The sequence below is a fragment of the Quercus lobata genome, chromosome 5, assembly GCF_001633185.2.
Source record: "Quercus lobata isolate SW786 chromosome 5, ValleyOak3.0 Primary Assembly, whole genome shotgun sequence".
Taxonomy (NCBI): Eukaryota; Viridiplantae; Streptophyta; class Magnoliopsida; order Fagales; family Fagaceae; genus Quercus; species Quercus lobata.
The window spans coordinates 42014731-42036839 of NC_044908.1; the positions used below are offsets into that span (position 1 = coordinate 42014731).

Here is a 22109-nt window from a genome sequence, read left to right on the forward strand (position 1 = left end):
GTGATGCATCAAGCATTTTGGATCACCAAGCCATTTTTCATGGTAACCTTCTATCTTTTTTTTTTTTTTTTTTTTTTTGATAGGTAACCTTCTATCTTTTCGTGTAGTTGTAGACATGCTTTGTTGACTTGTTGACTCACTTCTTATTCAAAATATATTACTTGAAATATTTTAAGGAAAAAAAGAATCTTTAATTCTAGTAAGTACCTGCTTTTCGTATTTAGAAATATTTTGGGGGCAAGAAGAGACTATTATAAATGTGTTAGAGAACCACTTGGAATTTGTTTACAGTTTTTTAGTGGAAGGAATAATGATAATACAACCACCAATGAGAAAATAAAGGTTTATACTAGCCAGGTAACCCAAAGACGAATCAAACGTTGGTTACTTTCAAACAAGATACAAAAATGCAAGACTAAATTTTGGAAAAATTTTGAATTTTTATATGCATCTGTTCTCTAATTTGTTACATAATTTCTTTGACAGATTGAGGGGGAGTAAAAAAGAATTGGAGCAATGTACAAGATTTTTCATATCAGGGAATTTGGTGCACAAATGTGGGATCTGGTTCTAATGAAGTGAGTCTATTTGCTGTTCAGGATTCAACGAACAGAGTAGCACACTGGGCAGTATCATGAGCTGAAAAAAAACCTCTGCATGGCCGAATCAATGATATGGCCACTGGGATTTTGTTTTCAAACAAAATCAAGGCTCAAAAATGGGGCACGTCTTGACTGGATTAGATCACGAAGTGATTGTTGTCTCATCATGACAGCAAACTAGGCCCATTCTCGGCAGCAGTCCGAGAATGACCATGATTATTATAAGGCCTTGTCATCTGGATATCTGATAAATGAGTCCTTGCCTTCGCATAGGGGGCATCTCGTGCTGTAAAAAAAAAAAAAAAAAAAAAGGCAAAACATGAATTTCATGGAAGACAAATATGCTTCAAGGCATGCTTGTGTATGTACATGCATTTTGTATTACAGGGCTTGACATAATGTTATTTTTTTAAATCTCAAACTGAGTAAGAAAGGACAGTGGAGTCTGAGGATGTTACTTACCAATATCTATTAATGTCAAACGCTTTCCTCTTTTTTTATTTTGCCCATATGATATCATTTGTTTTGTTAATGAAATGAGACATTATAGTGACAAAAAAAAAAAAAAAAAAAACACACACACACACACATAAAAAATCAACGTGGCACCCTATGGCCTATAATGCATTGCATAAACCACACACCAACTGTATGGGAGTGGAATTATATGGTGAACTACCTTCCATGTTAGTTTATATGAAAAATTATGTATAATACATATAAGTGTTTGTATAAGAATATTTCTGAAAAGCATTTTGATATATATATATATATATTTTTTTTTTCTGATTTTGATATCAATTTCCTTACCAGCAAGCTTCTGTGCTCGGAGGATATTTTGCCGCCTTTTCCACCAACACATTGAACAGATGCCAATGAGTAGTAATAACAATAATGCACCTAGAGCAATGCCAACCTTTGCACCAGCAGAAAGGTGGGGCCCACATGTACGCAGTCCAGGTATACCACAAAGGCCAGCATTATCTGTAAAACTGCAAACATCTATGGTAAGTATGCATAGCAGATATAGTAATAATGCTGACTACCCTAAAATTAACAAATAAGTGAATAACATATATCCATAGCATTGAATATTTAAAAAATGAAAACCATTCTGAACATGTTATAATAAAGTCTTTACTGAAAGCCTCCAATCTTGAGAGACTAAACATTAGTTGGAACTTACTTGAAGCTAGCTCTATGCAAAAGCCTTCCTCCTAGTGCAGCAGGGACTCTTCCAGACAATGAGTTGCCATTAAGATTTCTGCATCATTATGACAATTGAAGTCCTCTGTGTTTAAGTTCATGGGTAAAATGACTAATGATATGCTTGAAAGATCTTACAGTATCTGTAATGATGTCAACTGTCCCAGGGTTTCAGGAATTGATTCGTTAAAGAAATTGTAGGACAGGTCCCTGCCACAGAAGCATATGCATTCAGACATTACATTCTTACAGTAACTCAAATTAGTCACAGAATAAAATAGCAAGTGACATGAGTATCCAAAAGGTTCCATATTTTTATTGCATTGATGCATGAGGTCAAACCAAATTTCTTCATTCTTCATCAGTATAATGCAAAACCACACTACTCCAAAAATAACCGGTCTTTGGTACAGAAATAAGTTTCTGAGTTGTATTTTGTATTTCTAGGATTTCTTAATGTTTAGGATTGCATTTGGATGGCAGAACTAGGGTTAAATTTGACATTTTATTGCAATTTTGCACAAGATTTCTGCATTTGGATTGCCTTAACAACAAGGTATTTGCATAGTTACATTGCAATTGCATTTCTTTTCTTATGAAAATGGTTTTCTCATATCTGACTAATAAAAGAGAAAATTGATTAGTATAATAAAATGATACAAAGTCACATGGATGCCAGTCTGCAATGAAAAAAGTTAACTTGACGTTGTTGCATGAATTTTATCACACTTTCGATATGGGAAAATTGAAACAAGAGTGCATTCAGGTATGTAATGACCAACAATTCTATCAAACTTAATGTAATTTGAGTTATGAATGCTTTAAAACCATTTCCCCATTTTAGATTTAACCTAATGGTTGACAATTAGAGTTTATCATGATAGTTCAAGACTTCCAAGTTCGTATAGAAGTAGATTTTATTCTTGAGCACATAACTACGGTAAGGTAGCACAGATACAAGTCATATGAGCAAAGCATGAATATTCTAATAGCAACTTAACAAAACACTACATTTGTTAGGGCTGTAAATGAATTGATGTTTATGAACAACTCAGGCTTGGTTGAGAAAAACTTGTTTATGCTCATTTATTTGGCAAAAGAATCAAGCTTAAGCCTAATTTTAGGCTTGAGCATTAAATGAGTCAAGCTTAAACATAATAATGTGTTTGTCAATAAACTTGTGATTATGAAGTTTGATTTGAGTATATATATATATTTTTTTGATGGCATAGGAGAACTTCACTCAGATTAGTTGCATGTCGCAGAGCATACTGTACAACAATCTTCACTATTAATCAAACTCCTACGGGCAACTGACCCCACCCGCCAGAACCAGTTACCGGGTAATCTAGGGGCTTTTCACCCTTGACGGGTTAAGCAATTTATCCTCATGCCTAGGAGGCTGATTTGAGTATATATATATATATATATATTATCATATGTTTATATGTATAAATCAATACATGTATAAAAATATGCTTATATAGACTGAATACTGGACTGTATAAGTTAGTTAATAAGCTCATAGAATATCAAATTATTATTTGTAATATATCGACAATACAATTAGCCTATTTTGTAGTAAAAAATATAATAATAAAAGGTTGGTGAATCTAATTTTTATAAATATATAAATGAATATCATCCTATGTAATTAACTCAAGTAATACAATCTCAACTATAATTTAGTTATTTATTTATTTTTTGATTGAAACGATAGTTATTAATTATTAGTAAAGATTTGTGAAATAAAAAGAGACTGTTTGGATGCAAAAATTTCATCACTCATTACTCATAACTCATCACTCATCACTTAATTTTTCACACCCGTTTGGCACCATCACTTACTTTTTATCACTCAATATTTTTCAAACTATTTGTGGGCTCCATACCTGTCACTCAGTGCAGTTTTTTTTTTTTTTTTTCCCTAGTACCCAGAAACCCGAACCTAGTGAAAGAAGAAAAGAAAAAAAAAGGAAACCCAAGAGAAGACCGAACCCAGGGGGAAAAAGAAAAAAAGAAAAAAAAGGGAAACCCAGGAGGAGAAGACCGAACCCAGGAGAAGAAAAGAAAAGAAAAAGTCAAAAGGTGGTCAAAAGGTGTGGCTGAGTTATGACTAATGGGTCCCCCATATGTGTTTAATTACAAAAATGCCATTGAGTTATAAGTTATGGAAATTCAAAACAGCTAAAATGTGTTTTCAGTTTCCATAACTCATAACTCAAAAATCAGAGAATTGAGTTATGGAAATAGAATAATTGTGTAGCCAAACGGATATTGAGCTATGGGTCCCACCATTTTTGAGTTATGAGTTATGGAAATAGAGAATTGAGTTATGGAAACAAGCCATCCAAACAGCCTCTAAATCTTTTTAGTCATATGGTGTTTACCATGTATGGGGAAATAATAGTTAATCAAGTAGCATGTGAACAAGTTTGAGCATGTGATCAAGCTTGGTGATGAGCTTGAGCTCAGATTGTATTCGAAATAAATTTTTTTTTTTTTGATAAATAATTCGAAATAAAATCAAATGAACTAATCCTAAACTTTTAATATTCAACTTGGTTGGACTCAACTTATTTACAGCCCTAATTAGCTGCATATGCCATTGGTTAGTAGAACAAAGACATTAAAGCACATAGACTAGCCTCATGCAAGCTGTTGTTGAGAAAAGGGCGAAGATAATTTATCATTATCCTACTAATGTGCTAAATACTACATATCATGATTTGCAATGTCAGTGACATAGCAGGTCTTTCCACGGAAAATAGTATCATTTGCAGAGAGTTGTATCTATTCTGTAGAAACCAAAACATGATAAGTATCTGAAAATAGAGAAGCAATGCACTTACAATTTTTCTAAGCTAGCTATTGTTCCAAGCGAGGAAGGAATGGCCCCATGAATCATGTTTCCACTCAAGTTTCTGTAAATGCACAAGTCAAACAAATATAAGAGATACATAGAGAAGGCTACAAAAAAATCATTAACAATTTGATTCACTAAAGTTCATGCTATCATATAGTTTTGGAATAGCAAAAATATGACTAACAATTAAGTGAAAAGACATAACAAGGGACCATTTCTTAGAAACATGCTTAATTTCATCAAGTGATACATCCTTGGATGAAATGTCAAAACATGAGGATTGCAGCTTTACATTTCCAATTATATAATTTAAATTGAAGGAGACCTTTAGATACTTACATGCTCTGTAGATGACTTAGCTTGGATATGTCATCAGGCAAGAAACCCCTCAGACCTTGGTTGTCAAGACCACTGATCATGCAGAGGTAAAACACTAATTACTCAAAACATATTATATAACAATAGAAGATATTAACATCTTAAAATTAAACATAAAGTGAAACAACTCTAAGACCACACATGATGAAGATGATAAATTCCAGAAAATGCAATATACTTTGGGCTTTGTGCAAGTGAGTTTGAAAAAGTGTGATGCTCGATTTAAAAAAAAATGCATTTGCCCACTGAATTTATCCAATTATGTGGAAATTAATAGTTGATGTTCTCATTACGGAAAATAAAACTAGAATGCCAAATAAGTAGTGCCAGAATCTGGGTTGAGTTGTGTACTGAAAATATAAAAGTAAACAACAGAAGAAAAGGGTACAAAAATCATATTTACCTATAAAAATGAGGAAGCAATTTAAATGGTCAAACCATATTAGGGTCAATCATTGACATATGAAAAGCTATTCATTACCAAAATCTAAACATGTCTAAAAAACAGAAAGCCGTAAGGCAATAACTTGAAAGTTTAATATATACAAAGCATTCTCCCAGAAGAGTAGGGATACCATCTCTCAATGCAGTCACTTTTTGAAATATATGCCATTTCCAGAGAGCACCAAAAGTTTCTCTGTAAATTTGGTAGATTGTGAGACAGTTTAGTTAGAGAGAAAGTAGCAAGATGGTTAATAATATGGGGCTCACATAGAAAGCTTTTGATTGGGTGGCTAATCTTATAGCAAAACCAAGAACAATCACTTGTATAGATCTCAGATTGGTGTCAGTGGACTGGAAGGAATTGGTGATGGTAGAGACTCAAAGTCTATTGTTGAAGGGATTAGAGGGACAGTCAGTGTAACGCTTTTAGGAAATTTTAGTATTTGCAATTAAGGTGCTAAAGGATATAGGGTAGCTGTTGCATCATCTCAGTTACTGTATACAATTTTGAAAGTTGGGGGCTAGTAGTTTTCAGTTGAAAGAGGTAAAAGATAAACAATAAATATGACATGACATTGGAGGCAATCATTACTCTGAGGATATTTAAAAAATGGAAAAGAATAAATATGAGCCAAGGATCAAGAAAGTACAGTCCATCGATGAACCATTTGCTGCTGTTACTGTCAAAATGGCAATCTGCTCCACTCCATGGGTGTTCTTGGGGAACACATGGATCACCATTCCATCCAAGCCGAAGAGGAAGGCTCAATGCATTCTTCAAAGTCTGTAGAGCACTAACTAGAATAGAATAAAGATAGTACAATCAGCAACAGCCTATATAGACTCCAACTTCCAGAAACTACATTCTTTATCCATAAAGAACAATAAGTGTAAGCAAAGCTTTTTTCTTTTTTTTGGCAGGAGAGGTAGGGGATTTTTTTTTTTTGGGGGGGGGGGGGGGGTGTTAACTAGCTCATTACAAAAACATCAAAAAGTGTGTAAAGTTGACCAAAAAATATTTAATATTACAATGCAAAGACAGCATTAAGTGATATTAGGCCAAAAAAAAATCAGAAAATTCTGTTCATAATACTTAACTACATCCAAGACTCATAAACACCAGCAGAAAAATAGATATATATATCCTATAAAGGCCCTAGAACATCTTTAATCAACATGTGACACAAGAAAGCCTTTTTTTTTTTTTTCGTTTGGTAAAACTGACACAAAAAAGCATTTTGGTAAACATGGTTTAAGATAAATATATAAAAGGGAACTACAAATGCAACTAACCAGACTAATTATTTTGTATTGACAAGAGGATCCTTATGTTTTTTAATAAGATCAAGAAGATAATGTTTAGTATGGCTCACTTTGTCTCATAAAAGTCTATTCTATTGGATATGAAACAGGATATTTGGTTCAGTCACTCCTTTTGGATGACGCAGGTTTTTTCTTCCCGCATTTTCAGTCTCTTTGATGCAGCACAAATTCTCAAAGGAGGCTTGAGAATTAACAAGACTAGAGAGAAAAATAAACCTAGCACTTAAGCTTGCTTGAAATCGGCACTAATAAGAATAGAGAAAACAAAACCTAGGAGAACCTTTTAGATATAGCTGAGAGTTACTTTGAAGGGATTTATTTTGTCCATCAATAAGTTTTCTTGACAAGGTAGGTGCCAACATTCTGTTATTGAAGGAACCTTCTTGGTAGATCTACCATACCAACATACCAACATAACACTCTAGGTAGCTTCTAACTTAGCATACATGCATACATGCATGCACGTATTCATATTTATGTAAGCATGCACACTTATTAAGCTAGCCTTATTTAAGCACAAGATTGGAAGATATGAAACAAAAAATTTATATAATAATAACAAACACAGGTGGCATATATACCTTCTTCTGGTGAGGTTTTGGACTCTGCTATGATAACCTCAAAAACCTCAATGGCATTAATAATGGCATGACTACCATTTTTAGGCTTCAAGGTTATTGTCAAGGTCCTTCCACTAATTGCAACAGTTGTATTAAGAACAAGAGCTGCATAACGATCCCCGCTCATTTTGATAATGTCTACATCTTGAAATCTAACATCGCTATTTATCAGGATGTCAAATACCCTTTGCCCTATGGCAGTCACTGAAGAATCAATTTCTGCAAAGTGTAACCAAATTGAGTAGTTCCTATTGGGCTCCACATCCATTGCATATGTCAATTCAGGCTGATTATCGGTACTAACAAGTGCTGACTGATAAAGACCTTGTGGATAGAAGTTTGGAGAAAGTGAAGCCTGCTTTATGCTACTTTCAGTAGATCTAGGCCGATCAGAATTCTGACCAAAAGTTTTAAGGTATTTCCAAAATCTATCCCCACCCCATAGATCACCACTATAATCAGTACCGAACTTTGACTGCCCTGTACCACAACTCAGTCTTGTGGCAGTTCTAAGCACTATTCCATGACCCCACTGTGGACCAAAATAGTATGCATTATCATCAACTTGAAGAATTTCAATTGAAAGAATTGTTGGGTCTCCGTGACCAGTGCTATGGAAGCAGAGAGAGGCAGTGCCATCTAAAAGAAACACAATGGCTTCAGCAAATGCTTCGTCATCCTGGTTGCTCCAACCTGACTGCAAAGAATAAATCTGAGTTCCTTCGACAGAAACATCGAATAGAGGTTCACTGTCAAAATTGGTTTGGTTAACCAATCCAAAGAACATCCTGACTAAATAGTGTCCCTTTGGCACATTATTAAGGTTGTAGCAATTTTCAGGACCTCCAGATAGGGGAAAGTAGCGCAGTGTTTCAAGAGGAGGAGTGATGAAGCTTGTACGTGTTGCATTAGCAGGTATCCCTCCTGTATATGCAAAATCCTTATACCAAAGTGTATTGGTTGGCGGTGTATGAACATTATCACGAGCTCCACAGCTTATCCGCATGGCAAATGGTGCTGTAGTGCAAGAAAAGATTCCACAAGTTTTAAAACCACCATTAGAATTAAATAAAAGAAAGCACAAGAACTAATTCTAATTCTGTAACCCTTAAGCATACAAAACCAGTTATGATAGTTTAGAAAACTCAAAATTCACGAAGAAACTAACAATTAACGCACAAAGATGACCTGCTCCAATACTTAATATGCAGCTCACATGTTGCTAATTGATGAGAAATGCACATGCAGCTTTAATGAAATGCCCTGGTTTCTTCAAACACCACATCCTCTTTTAAGTCATTACCACCGTACCAATAATAGCTTATAGCTATAGAATTCGCAATTCACGCACGAGAAATTTGGTCATTGAAGTCAGTTTTGTTGCCAAAATTAAGAAGAAAAATAAAACTTGGAATTTGGTCCTTCTGTTTCCAAATTTGGGAATTCAACTCAATAGCCAAATACTAGTACCAGGGTCACCTTGGTGAAGTACTGCTTTCTCATATCTTAAAAATATGAAATTTCCTCATATATTCAAAATCTTTATTCTTTACTTTCAAAACAATTTTCACAGCAACCAAACAAATTCAACCTGATTGTTTTTCCCCTTTTAATCAAAAGATTAAAAAAAAAAAAATTATATGCAAAATCCTTATACCAATTCTGCTATCTGATATTTCATTTCAATTTCTTAACAACATGAATGTCAACCAAAAAGAAAAAGAAAAAAGAGCACAGTATGAAGATCCATCTCAAAAGTCAAAACCAAACTCCAAAGCAAAAACAACTAGTTCATAACATTAATTCGTCACAGAACTTAGCTTAAAAGCTCAATTATCAAAAACTCAAATCAAAATGCAAATGAAGATTCACTTCCAATTCCAAAACCCTAATTCAACTCCTTAACCATTCCACGACTCAAATTTTACTTCCAAGAAATCGAATAACAGAGATAGAGAGACAGAGAATAGTGGAAGCTCACAAGGTCGAGCTGAAGACGAAGAGAAAGCGGTGCAGAAAACGAGCAGCCATAGCAGAAGAAATCTGAGCATCGAAGCTTCGAAATGCATTGCTTTTCTCTCTCTCTCTCTCTCTCTCTGTCTCTCTCAATTACTAGGAGAGCCTCGTTTTCTCATAGAGCCTAATATCTCTTCCTTTATGAGCTGAGCTTCCTTGCTTTTTTTTTTAAGAGAGAGAGAGAGAGAGAGTGTGTGTGACTGTGTGTGCTGGGGACGTGTTTGCACTAACAGTTGGAAATTATAAATTTTGCTCAACAGTTGACTCGTGAAGGGAGATGCTTTATTAATGTACTGCTTGAGTTTATGAGGGTTGATGGACTTTTATTTTAATCTGACGGTGTAGGTTGCTCATTTAATAAGTGTCTGTATGACTGACCCAATCACTTTTAATTTTTAAAAATAAATAAATAAATAAAACTCAGGTTTACCATACATCGTGAAAGTCCAAGAATAACAGATTAATAATATGATTGATGGAATATGAGACTTTTGAAATTATGTTATGCCTGAGACTAATCAACACACTCTGTTTGTATAATTGTGAGTAATCGAAAAAAAGTGATAAATCATAAAAATTAGTAGTAGAAAAAAAATATTAATCAGTAATCCTAAATGGTGATTTCTGATTTAGTAATTAACAAGCATTGGGGAACTCCTTATCCAAAAAAAGAAAAAAAGAAAGAAAGAAAGAGGCATTGGGGAACAAGTGTTCGTGAGATTCGTTAGGTGTTTTGTTGAATGGTGAGTCCAAAATATATATGACCGTGCTTGTGGAAGGTGCAGCATAGGACATGAGCATTTGTGGCGTATACACAATTACACACATAGAGTAACAATTACATGAGCATTTGTGGCGTATACACAATTACACACATACAGTAACAATTTTTAAAGTATGGTTACTATTACCGATTATTTATTGCTATTTCCACGTAGGAAAATACCATTTTGGCTATTTCAGGACAAAAGCCACGTGGCGAGGAGGAGAGGGGGAAAATTCAAGTCACGAGGGAACAGAATCTAAATTCTAGGCCGAAAATTACGCAAATGACCTCAAGAACTAATTGGATCATTTGTCTTATTTATTTGTTATCAGACGGTCCAGGATAGTCGTAAATTAAGATGATTGGATTGGACTTTTGAGTCTTTGAGTTAGAGCTTTTGACTTTGGACCTTCTTTTGGGCTTGGATTGGTGCGCAATCTTCGGACAGTAACATACGGTTGAGCTGCTTGACTTAGAAGTTAGGAAAACGGGTTAATCGGAACGTAGGCTTTGTGTTGAAAATGGACTTTTGGTTTTGGGTTAAGACAAAGAACATGTTGGTCGTAGAGTTTTGTAGCTAAATTTTTTTTTTCTCAAACCACTCCCAACTAAAACGGAAGAACTTGGCTATGCCCAACATTTGTTAGCCATAATTTTAAGGAGACAGATGTGGACATAGCAGCATGCAAAGTTGTTGAGCAATTTGCTGATTGATTAATTTACATATAAGAATAAATCGGATTGGATGCATAAAGGAAGTTGTTGAAACTTTACATAAAAGCCTTTTTCTATTTAATTCAATCATTGTACTCCAAAATAGGCCTATCCTTGCCTAATAATCTAATATGAAATGACACTACACTATAATGGGTGGTTAATACTTAATACATTCAATATTGGTGCGGCACTAAAGTAGCAAATTTGGATGAACATTATATTTTGGACACATATATCTAACCATTTAATTAATTAGAGTAGACCTCCCGTTATATTTAACTTTTTTTTCATTAATGAATCTACTTTTAACTTTTTATTATTATTATTATTTTATTTCATTGTTTTGCTAATGCTTCTTCAAAGCGTACTATACTACTACTACTACTTCTTCTTCCATTCGCTGGTTGTAGTGTGCTGTGTGCAGCACTGAAGCTCAAAACCGATGACTTTCATGCAAAATATGACACATAAATTCATAATCTCAACTTCAAACCTAGTGCTTTCAATTGTATGGCTGGTGAAGGCTACTGAAAGTGAGAGTCAATAAATTTCAGCTCCACACCTAACAAAAACATATGAAACTCTCATTGTGCATGCACCAAACCAGTTCATGTGTGGACCCTGGGTCCCTAGCTCACTTTTAGTTTTAAGACCAGACCTATTGCTAATAGCCTAATACATCTATGAAGAAATTGTTAGAGATAGTAGGAGCAAATAAAGCAATTCTAGTCTTTCTTGTGCAAATACCACAATCTCAGAGTTTGCCAAGGATTACCTACTACTATATGTATACCCTATATTAGGGTTTATTTTAAGTGCCGAGGAAGAAGGAGGGAAGGGGAGGGGGGGGGGGGGGGGAAGTAAAGAAAACAAAAAAAGAGGCACATACTAGCTAAAAAAATGAATAATTGAACAAACAAAAAGAGGTACGTATATTCAAACATGGACACAGGCAGGATTTTGAGTTTGGAGGGATGAAGTATAAAGTATAAACAATAAACAAAATATAAGTATTAATTATCATTCAAGTTTTCAAATCATCTCAACTTTACTTTCAATAAAGGCAATATACACTATTGTCCAAAAGGACCAAAAAAAAATTAAAAAATTAAGATAAGTTAGACTATTAGAGTTTACACTAACAAATAAGCCGATAATTCTATCTATTTCAATATTTGTCATTTTATAATTAGGATAAAGTTTAGCTACAAAATTGTTTGTAACTTTAGGCTACAACTTTACTCAATATCTTTTTATTGGAGGTGAATTTTGACAAATCCACCATTAGATCACATATTCCTCTTATATCTTTCATGCTTGCAAAATTTAAAAAAAATTAAAAGATCAATAACTATATCATCAATAAAAATTTTAAATTACAAGTTTTTATAGTTTAAAATTATGCATAAATTATATGCTTATAGATTATATAGTAAATAATATCTGTTTGATACAAAATTTGACATGTGTATTAAGAGTCTAAAGAACATGCAATTTAACAGTTAGATTTTCAAAATATGTAGTAATGTTTATTTTATTGAGTAAGGTTGTAGGTTTAGGTTACAACCAATTTTGTAGTTAAACTTTGTCCTTATAAGTAATAGTTAAAAATTTTCAACTTTACAACTGAGGCTATTTAAATACTAAAGATTTTAGAGTACTTTAATATTAATAATTATTAATTATTCTATGAGAGAGAGAGCAATGTGGACGAGTCAGCGATAGGGAGAGAAGATCTAATGTTGTGTGTTGCCGGTGGGTGGTGAGAGAAGATAATCCCAGGGTTTGCTACTCTGCAATGACAAAGTGGCAATTCCATACATTCGAATTCCATGGGAAGCTTGTGAGATGCCGAGAGGACAACACCTTATAAAACAAAATAACAAAAACCTAGATAAAGCATGACTTAGAGCATTCTCATTGGATGATGCAAAACCCTTAAGAATGCAAAATGCATAACATTATTGACACAAATGCACAAAAATCCTGCTCCATTGGATGATGCATTTTGCATTTGAATTTGCATGCTTAGTACGATATTATCTACTATTAAGGTTTAGGCCCGAGAACAACAAAGTTAATCAATTCTCTTACCAAGTCATTAATTAGATTAATTATTTCTTAGATTTGAATTGAATAACATAAAAAAGCACATGGATCACACAAGGACAAGCATTTTGATGACCAATAAAAACCAATGAAACAATTCGTTTCACAATTAAAAAAAAAAAAAAAAAAAAAAAAACTGAGGGGATTTAAATTTCAATCCTCAAGGAAACCAAATCCATTAGAATAAATTAGAAGTTTATACAAAATATTTAACCCTAAATCTAATGTTATCTCATGTAGTGCTTACTAATATGACCACACATAGCTTTGAGTTCACAGAATTATCTATTCTTGATTTGATTCTATTGTACAAGCAACTTGTTGTAAACTAGATGTAGTAGCTTCACTTTAGTCACCGAATCTTTGAATGAACATGGATCTTTGGTTGAAGGTTCAAGATAGCTTGGAAAATTCCATATCTGTGTAAAAAAACACTACTCTTTTATGTAGTCACCGAATCTTTGAATGAACATGGATCTTTGGTTGAAGGTTCAAGATAGCTTGGAAAATTCCATATCCGTGTAAAAAAACACTAGTCTTGTGTGTAGTCACTGAATCTTTGAATGAACATGGATCTTTGGTTGAAGGTTCAAGATAGCTTGAAAAATTCCATATTTGTGTAAAAAAAACACTACTCTTGTGTGTGTGTGTGTGTGTTTTAATAAAAAAACGAGCTCTAGAGTTTGCTTTTATAGTGTTACTGAGATGCACAAAGCCCAAGATCAAATGGCTTACAAAAACTAGTAAAATCCAATTTGCCTTGTTCTCGATCGGTCAATAAATGTAGTTTGACTAATCAAGTTAAGTGACTCTCAGCTTGTTGAATTGGTGTTGAAATCTAGCACAACAATCCAGTTTTTACATTCTTGAATCTTCAACTATTCAAACCCTTGACTTGTCTTGTTTCAATAATTAACTCAACACAAATTAACTAGATAATCTAGGTTCTAAGTTATTGCAAGTTCATGGTTTGCCAACCTAAAAATATGGACCTAACATCTATGTTTGCATAATACTATAGCATTATTTTTTACCAAATTAACTAATTTTTTTATTCTCTCTTCTCTTTTTGCCCTTCTATCTCCTTGTAGTGTAGGATTGTAGGTAGAAAATATATTATTTTAATATGATGGAAAGCAAAATAAAGAATGATATATAAGAACAAAATTTCTTTTGGAGAGAAACTCTTTAAATTTCTCATATATCTCTCTTTTTTTGTGTGTGAATTTTGAAAATCTAACCATTAAACTTCATGTTCCTTAGATTCTTAACATGCATATCAAATTTCGTTCAAATCGGATGTTATTTACTATTCGATCAATAAATTTATTTTTTATACATAATTTTAAATCATAAAAATTTGAAATTTTAACATTTGTTCAATGACATAACAATTGATCTTTGATCTTCTTGAAATTTTATAAGCATGAAGGATATAATAAGAACATGTTATTCAACGGTTAGATTTTCAAAATTCACACTCAATATAAAGATATAGAAGGAGTTTGTAGAATTTTTCTCTAAACTAGTTTGGAGAGAAACTTTGTTCGATATGTAAGGTTATTGTAAAAGTGGTAACGTAAAATTCATAATGTAGGCTTTAGTGGCACAAAAATTAATGTATTTATTTCTACACAAGCTAATGGGAATGTGCACTAACAAGAGCCAGACCACACCACCACAATAAACTAACAATCAAATCATTCCTATATTTTCCTATAATAATAAATAAATAAATAAATAAATAAATAAATAACTCATTCCTATATATATATATATATATTAAAAATCCAAGAAATGAATATATTTTATTTGTGACCAAATGAAAGTGGAAATTACCTTCACAAGTAACTTGAGTCTGTAATCGATTGGAATCACCTCTGCATCTCTTCCTCGTGTGCACAGTAGCTAGAGCCCCTTGGCACTCGTGTTGTTGACCGATCATGTGATCTCTAATCTCCGCTCCTTATTTTGCTTGCCACTTCATTGACCACCACATCCACCCACAGCCCTTTATCACCCTTTTCCAGTACAAAGATGTTGAGTTAAAGAATCTCCTCATAATTATTTCTAACAAACTACAAAGTGAAATCTCTCGATTTTCTACGACATGGTTATTTATTTTAAAGCTTCATGTAATGGTTTGCTCTTATGGGTTGCGTTATGACGGATAATGATTGGAGGTCTAGTACAATGAATTCTTACTATGTCATAAATCCAATCACTAGAAAATGTTTTGAGCTCCCTCGCATTCCTCAAAACTTATATAAGCGACGTTTTGGGCTCCCTCACCTTCCTCAATGTTTATATGATCGATGATAAGGATAATTCCAAATGTTAAACTCGTTCATGTAAGATGAAGCCGACGGTTGCAATGAACTCGTCAGTCTTACTTGTGCATTCAGAGATAGAGGACTCCACCTCAAGGCTGCCAACTCCACCTTAAGATCAACGACACCTGTATGAGACGACCAAAACGCCTAGACGGGATAAGAAGCTGATGGGGATAAGGAAACATTTGACGGGTCTGACATGGTCTTGCTTGGCCTCCACGCATGAGTATAAAAGGAAACATCTTGTGCCCTACGGTTAACCCTAATCAAGAGGATTCCCACAAGGAAAGGATCTTGCAAAATACGCGTATTAATAAGGATCTTCCCTACAAGGAAATGTTTTTTCCACCAAGAAACGAATGTTAACTCTACGCTACTATAAAAACCCTAAAGCTCTCACAAATCAAGGTACGCATAACTTATCCCAGCTCTGACACTTTAGAGTTATGAGGAAAGTTCTCTAACTTAACCTTCGGAGGGTCTTTGGCCAGTATCACACCGGTACTCTCTTAAGGTCTTCTTTTTCTATGTTGTACAGGAGTTGTCTTGAGCACGTGAGAACCGTGTGACTTACTGACGATTTTCGGCATCATCAGTTGGTGCCGTCTGTGGGAAACTTAAGCAATAAGCCATACTACCGCTTCCTAGACAAAGAGTTGCATGATACTTACTCTCTCAATGGCGACCACTAACAATAACCAAGGAGACAAGTTACGTACCACCGCCCTCAAAAGATAAGTTCAAACACTCGCTATGGCCGTGGACCGCCTCACCAAGCAAAACCATGATCTAGAAGAATAGATATGCCAAAAGAACGCGAGACTTAACACTCAAGAGGAGGACCAAGAAGGCACCAGTGCTGAGAAAGGGGACCAAGATGGGCCGGAGGGCAGCATTGCCCCAACAAGACAAGAGTGACAGGATACAAGCTATCCATTCGCCGTAAATACGGCTCCACCACACATGGTCGCGGAGATGCAAATGATGAAGGAACGGATGGACTTCATGATGAATGCCCTTAGAGGACGGGTGTCTAACGACCTCAATGAATTGGTCCATCAAATTGATTCACCATTCACTACATCCGTCACTACGTTCCCCCTTCCACTGAAGTTCTGCATGCCGCATGTAGAGGCCTACGACTGATCTAAAGATCCCCTAGATCACCTGGAGTCTTTTAAGACCTTGATGCACCTGCAAGGAGTGGCAGACGAGATTATGTGCAGAGCCTTCTCTACTATGTTGAAGGGCCCAGCAAGGATTTGGTTCAGTAAGTTGATGCCTAACTCCATTAGTACCTTCAAGTAGTTGAGCGCCCATTTTGTCCCACACTTTATCGGGGGACACAAGTATAAGAAATCTACTACATGCTTAATGAACATTAAGCAACGAAAGGATGAGACACTGAGGTCTTATATAACTTGCTTTAACAAAGAGATCTTTTCGATTGATGAAGCTGACGATAAGATACTCGTGGTTGCATTTACAAATGGGTAACGGAAAGGTAAGTTTCTATTTTCCTTACACAAAAACGACCTAAAGACTATGATAGATGTACTCTACAGGGCAACTAAGTACATGAACGTGAAAGATGCACTACTGGTTCGAAAAGAGAAGCCTAAGAAGAGGGAAAGACAGGAGGAGGCACGGCAGGACAGGGGGTAAAAGACAACAAGAACTGGAGACCAACGGGAGGATAGGCACCCCAAACCCCCCACTGGGAGGTTCACAACCTTCACCCCGCTGACGGGCCCGATCGACCAAGTCCTGATGCAAATCAAGGACAAGGGAACCCTGACATTTCCCGGCAAGCTGAAAGGAGACCCCAATAAGAGGTCCAGAGACAAGTACTGCCGCTTTCACCATGATTACAGTCATGACACATCTGACTGCTACGACTTGAAGCAATAAATAGAAACTCTTATCAGATAAAGAAAGTTACAAAGGTTCATCAGCAAGGAAAGGACAGACTCACCACAAGAACAAGTTGCCCGACGGGAAAACGAGCGTCTTAGGCCGCCCATAGGATACAGAAGAATGATTATAGGAGGCACTACGACTTCTGGCTCGTCCAAAAAGGCCTCGGGTTTCATCCTAAAGATGGAACGGGTTGACAACCCCATCATTGGATTGTCAAAGGAAGATGCTCAACGTCTCCACTACCCGCATGACGATGTACTTGCTCTTTAGCATACGTGTAGGGGATTACAATACACACCGGGTCTTGATTGACAACGGAAGCTCCGCTAACATCCTCTACTATCCAGCGTTTCAATAGATAAGAATTGATAGAGAACGGCTGGTCCCAACCAACGCCCCGCTTGTTAGGTTCAGAAGGAAAAAAGTATACCCCCTCGGTGTGGTCACACTGCCCGTAACGGTTGGTGATTACCCTCAACAGATCACTAAGGATGTTACATTCCTTGTTGTCGATTGCTCATCAGCTTACAATGCTATCCTAGGTCGACCTACCCTCAACTCATGGAAGGTTGTGACTTTGACCTACCATCTGATGATCAAATTTCCCATTGAGTACAGAGTAGGAGAGGTACGCGGGGACTAGGTGGCAGCATGAGAGTGCTACATAGCAATGCTAGAGATGGACAACCACTTGCAAACAATGAACATTGAAGAACATAGGGCAGTCGCAGAGCTCGTTGAAGGGTTGGAGGAGATACTTCTAGATAACTCTAAGCTCGAGCGAACTACTAGGATTGCACCCTTGCCAGTCTACCAGTTTGTCAAGCGCTCACGTCCTTCCTAAGAGAAAACTAGGACGTCTTTGCTTGGAGTCATGAAGACATGCCTGGGATCGACCCTTCAATCATGGTGCATAGGTTAAATGTGTCACCCGTTTTTCCCCCTATCCGTCAGAAGAAGTGAGTGTTCGCCCAAGAACGAGATTGAGCCATAGCAAAAGAAGTCCGCAAGTTGTAAGATGCAGACTTCATTAGAGAAGTTTACTACCCCGATTGGCTGGCCAATGTGGTGATGGTCAAGAAAGCCAATAGGAAGTCGAGGATGTGCATAGACTTTAAAAATGGGTTAAATACAACAGTTAGAAGTGCTTGACAGTAAAGCATTGGTGGTTAACAATAAAGCAAATATTAGTGGCTGAGTTGAAGCAGCAAAAAAGGAGACTCCATTTACCAAAAAAGAAGAAGACTCTAGTGGGAAAAATGCAGAAACAGTATCGTAAAAAACATAGAGGGAGAGAGCAGAAAGAGTGCGAGCAAGACAGAGAAGAAGAACAAGAAGATGGGGTGCGATCTCAAGTTTGATAGCGTCTCACGGTGGTTGAAGTTTCAGCCTTTAACAATAGCGGTATGCCTATGAGTACCAAAATTTTTTTAGAAAAAAACCTTTAACGGTTTGACCTGTAAGAACCGTTTACGGTTTTGAAACCCAGAAGGTTCAACCGCATTTGACACGGTTCACTGACTTTCTTGCATCGGCTGGTTCTTGGAGTTTAAAGAACCCTCTTAATGAACGGTTTCTAGTTAACCCAGTCGGATCGTACGGTCTGGTTTAAGTTTAACAACCTTCATTTAGGAAATTCAAAATGAGATTCAAATTTGAAATTATTAAGGTTTAATATTGGAAGACATGATTCAAAGTTGAGTTAGTTGACATTCTTTCTTCACGTTGCATGTCCTAAGCTCTTCTATTTCCACGTGGACCCTTATCCTAGTTAGGTGCATCTCAATCTCTTGACTCTTGAGTCATGCTTTTAATCATGTTTCTATTTTCTTTTATATACCTACGTATGATGTCAATTAATTCTTGTGAATCCCAAATTAAAATGATTGATTTTTTTTTTTTGGTCTAAAAAGAAATGATTGATTCTCTCTCTCTCTCTCTCTCTCTCTCTCTCTCTCTCTCTCTCTCTCTTGTTTTGTCTAAAAATATTTGTCTTTTTTTTTATTTTTTTATTTTTTTATAAATATTGGGTGGGTTTGGTTGGATTCTAAACCAATCCAATAATCAAAACATACCCAATATCGGGCGGGTTTCATGCTCAACCCTACTACTAATTAAGATATACCGTAATTTCTACTTATTTGGGTAAAATATTATTTTACTCCTAAACTTTATCAAAAGTTTGTGTTTTGTCTTTAAACTTTAAGTTTTGTGTGTGTTTTTTTTCATTCTTAAATTTTGTAAAGAGAATTTTTTTTTTTTTTCAATAGTTTAGAGACAAAAGTAAGTATGATTTTTTTTTTCAATTGTTTAGAAATGAAAAAAAAAAAAAAAAAACTTTTTTTAAAGTTTAAGGACAAAAAAAATTTGAATAGTTTAGGAACAAAATATGAACTTTCCAATAGTTTCGGGACAAAAATGAACTTCTTAAATCTTAGAAATGAAAAACAAATTCTTAGTAAAGTTTAGGAGCCAAAATATTATTTTAACTTAATTATTTTCTACTGAAAAACTTCTACAATTAACATTTTGGTTTGTGAAAGAAAAAAGAAAAAAATAAAAGAATTCTATTCTATTTTAAGTTTTTAACTAACATGATTAACTTTACTCCAAAAAAAAAAAAAAAAACTAACATGATTAACATTATGCATTGGGAAAAAAAAAAAAAAAAAAAACTATCATGATTAACACTTTTTTTTCTTTTTTTTTTGGGTGTGTTGGCAATAAAAGTAGTTGATAAAAAAAAAATAATAATAATAATAAAGGGAAGTAGCTTAAATTTTATAGGCAGAAGGAAGAATATCAAAACTATCATAATGGTTAAAATGCAAAATTTACTCTCTAAGTTTAACTAGAATTCATTTCAGTACTCTAACTTTGCTTTTATTCATTTCAGTCCTTTATATTTCAAGTTTATTCAATTAAGACATCTCTGTCAACTTATATTAATTTTTTTTTTTTTAATTTGGAAAATATTTTTCAATCATCAATTGATTTTTTTTTTTTAATTTGAAGAAAAAAAAATTAAAAATTTGGACAGTTAACTGCAGCATTTAACAAAAGTTGATGGAGAGACCTTCATTGAAAAAACTTAAAACTTAGAGCATTGAAATGAACAAAAACAAAGTTAGAATACTGAAATGAATTCTTGTGAAATATAGAGAGTGGGTTTTGCAGTTTATCCTAATTTTTTCAGAAGAAAACTATCATAATAATTAATAATTAATGATTCACTTAAAACTTAAATAAACAATCATAGTACAAAATATATTATGCTATTTTATGTAATAACAATATGTGTAGTGAGAATTCTATAAAAAAAGAAAAGAAATTACACTTTACCACCCTAATCTATAACCCTTGTTACACTTAAGGGTGTCAATGTTTGACACAATCCGCAAACATATCAAGGGTTTTTGTAGATTAGGGTTCGACCTTATCGGGTTTGGGTCATAAACGGGTCAACCTGAAAGTGTCACAATACGAAAAGTATTATAAGTGGGTCAATTCGTGTGATCCACAATAAACACGTTTGACACGCTAATTTATTTGTGTCAATCCAAAATGACTAATTTAACATAACTCGTTTAACTTGTATAACAAATAAATATTCATTTTATTTTAGATTTATCAAATACCTTTTATATCTGACCTATATTTTAAACTTAAAAAGAAAAGTGAATAATTATAAAAACTTATAAATGATATAATTGTAAATTGAAACTTTACAAACCCTAAATCTCTAAACCCTACAAACCCTAAATCCCAAGACCTTCTTATACATATCTTTTTCTTTTTCTTTTTTAATTTTTTTTTATTGAACCATGTTATTTTGAATGTGGGTTGTAGACTTGAAGTGTATGTACTACTTTTGGGATGTAAAGAACTTATTTCTATATGGATATTATATTTCATATTATGCTGGTTGAAATAAGTTGTATCACATTTGTATTAACCCAACACGACCCATTTATTAAGCGTGTTAAGTAGGTCGGGTCATGTTAACTTGTCTCATTAACAGGTCAAGCTAAGGTTGAATGGTCATGACATGATTATTAAAAAGGTAGGGTTCGGGTTGAGCCATTTAGTCGAATACCCCTACCTCGACATGAGACAAATACCACATCCTAACCCAAATTGACACCCCTAGTTACACTTTACACCCTGACGTTATGTTTGCTATTAATTTGGCTGGAAAAATATAGTACCACATGAAAAAACTTAATTGCCCCCTTCTTAATCCATAATTACACTTTGCATAGTAAAACAATTGGAAGACTCAAGAAAAGACATTGAATCATAAACTTCTTTCTCATACACTGTCATATATATATATATATATATATGGGTGGATGTAATTTTTAGAATACATTTTTTTTATTCAATATTATTTTTATATATTAAGAGGATTTGAAAAGTTAGTTGCCTATTATCTTAATTGTCTAAAACACCCCATAATATTTATCTAAAACCATTCCCATAATCCCATCAACAAAAATAAGCAAGGATACCAATTATCCAAGTCCAACAATTATCAACTTGTCATTTTAGTTTGAGAATTAGAAACTTTATTTGATTATTGTTGATACTTATTTTCATGACACATTCTTTATAAGCCCGATTCAACCAAGCACGACTTCATTATGGGCTCAATTAATGTATTATATTATATTTTATTCTTTTAAGCATGACCTAAGCCCATGCAACTTATTGGGGGAAATTAAGGAGGTGTGGTTTGGAGGGTATGGGTCGATTCTTTTTGGACCTTTTGCATGAGCCCAGCTCATGCGTGCTACCAAGTGGGCAAGG

At 34.5% G+C, this 22109-nt stretch overlaps 1 protein-coding gene across 1 annotated transcript; it reads right to left on the minus strand.

The window, feature by feature from the left end:
* Positions 1 to 420: 420 nt before the first annotated feature.
* Positions 421 to 9717, minus strand: LOC115991652 (receptor-like protein 4). The gene is made up of 9 exons (XM_031115494.1): positions 9421 to 9717; positions 7401 to 8456; positions 6147 to 6294; positions 5014 to 5085; positions 4661 to 4732; positions 1947 to 2018; positions 1789 to 1866; positions 1413 to 1594; positions 421 to 888 (listed from the first exon to the last, which is right to left on the minus strand). The coding sequence occupies exons 1-9, from the start codon at positions 9506 to 9508 to the stop codon at positions 767 to 769; spliced, it is 1890 nt and encodes a 629-aa protein (XP_030971354.1). The 5' UTR covers positions 9509 to 9717; the 3' UTR covers positions 421 to 766.
* Positions 9718 to 22109: the final 12392 nt, after the last annotated feature.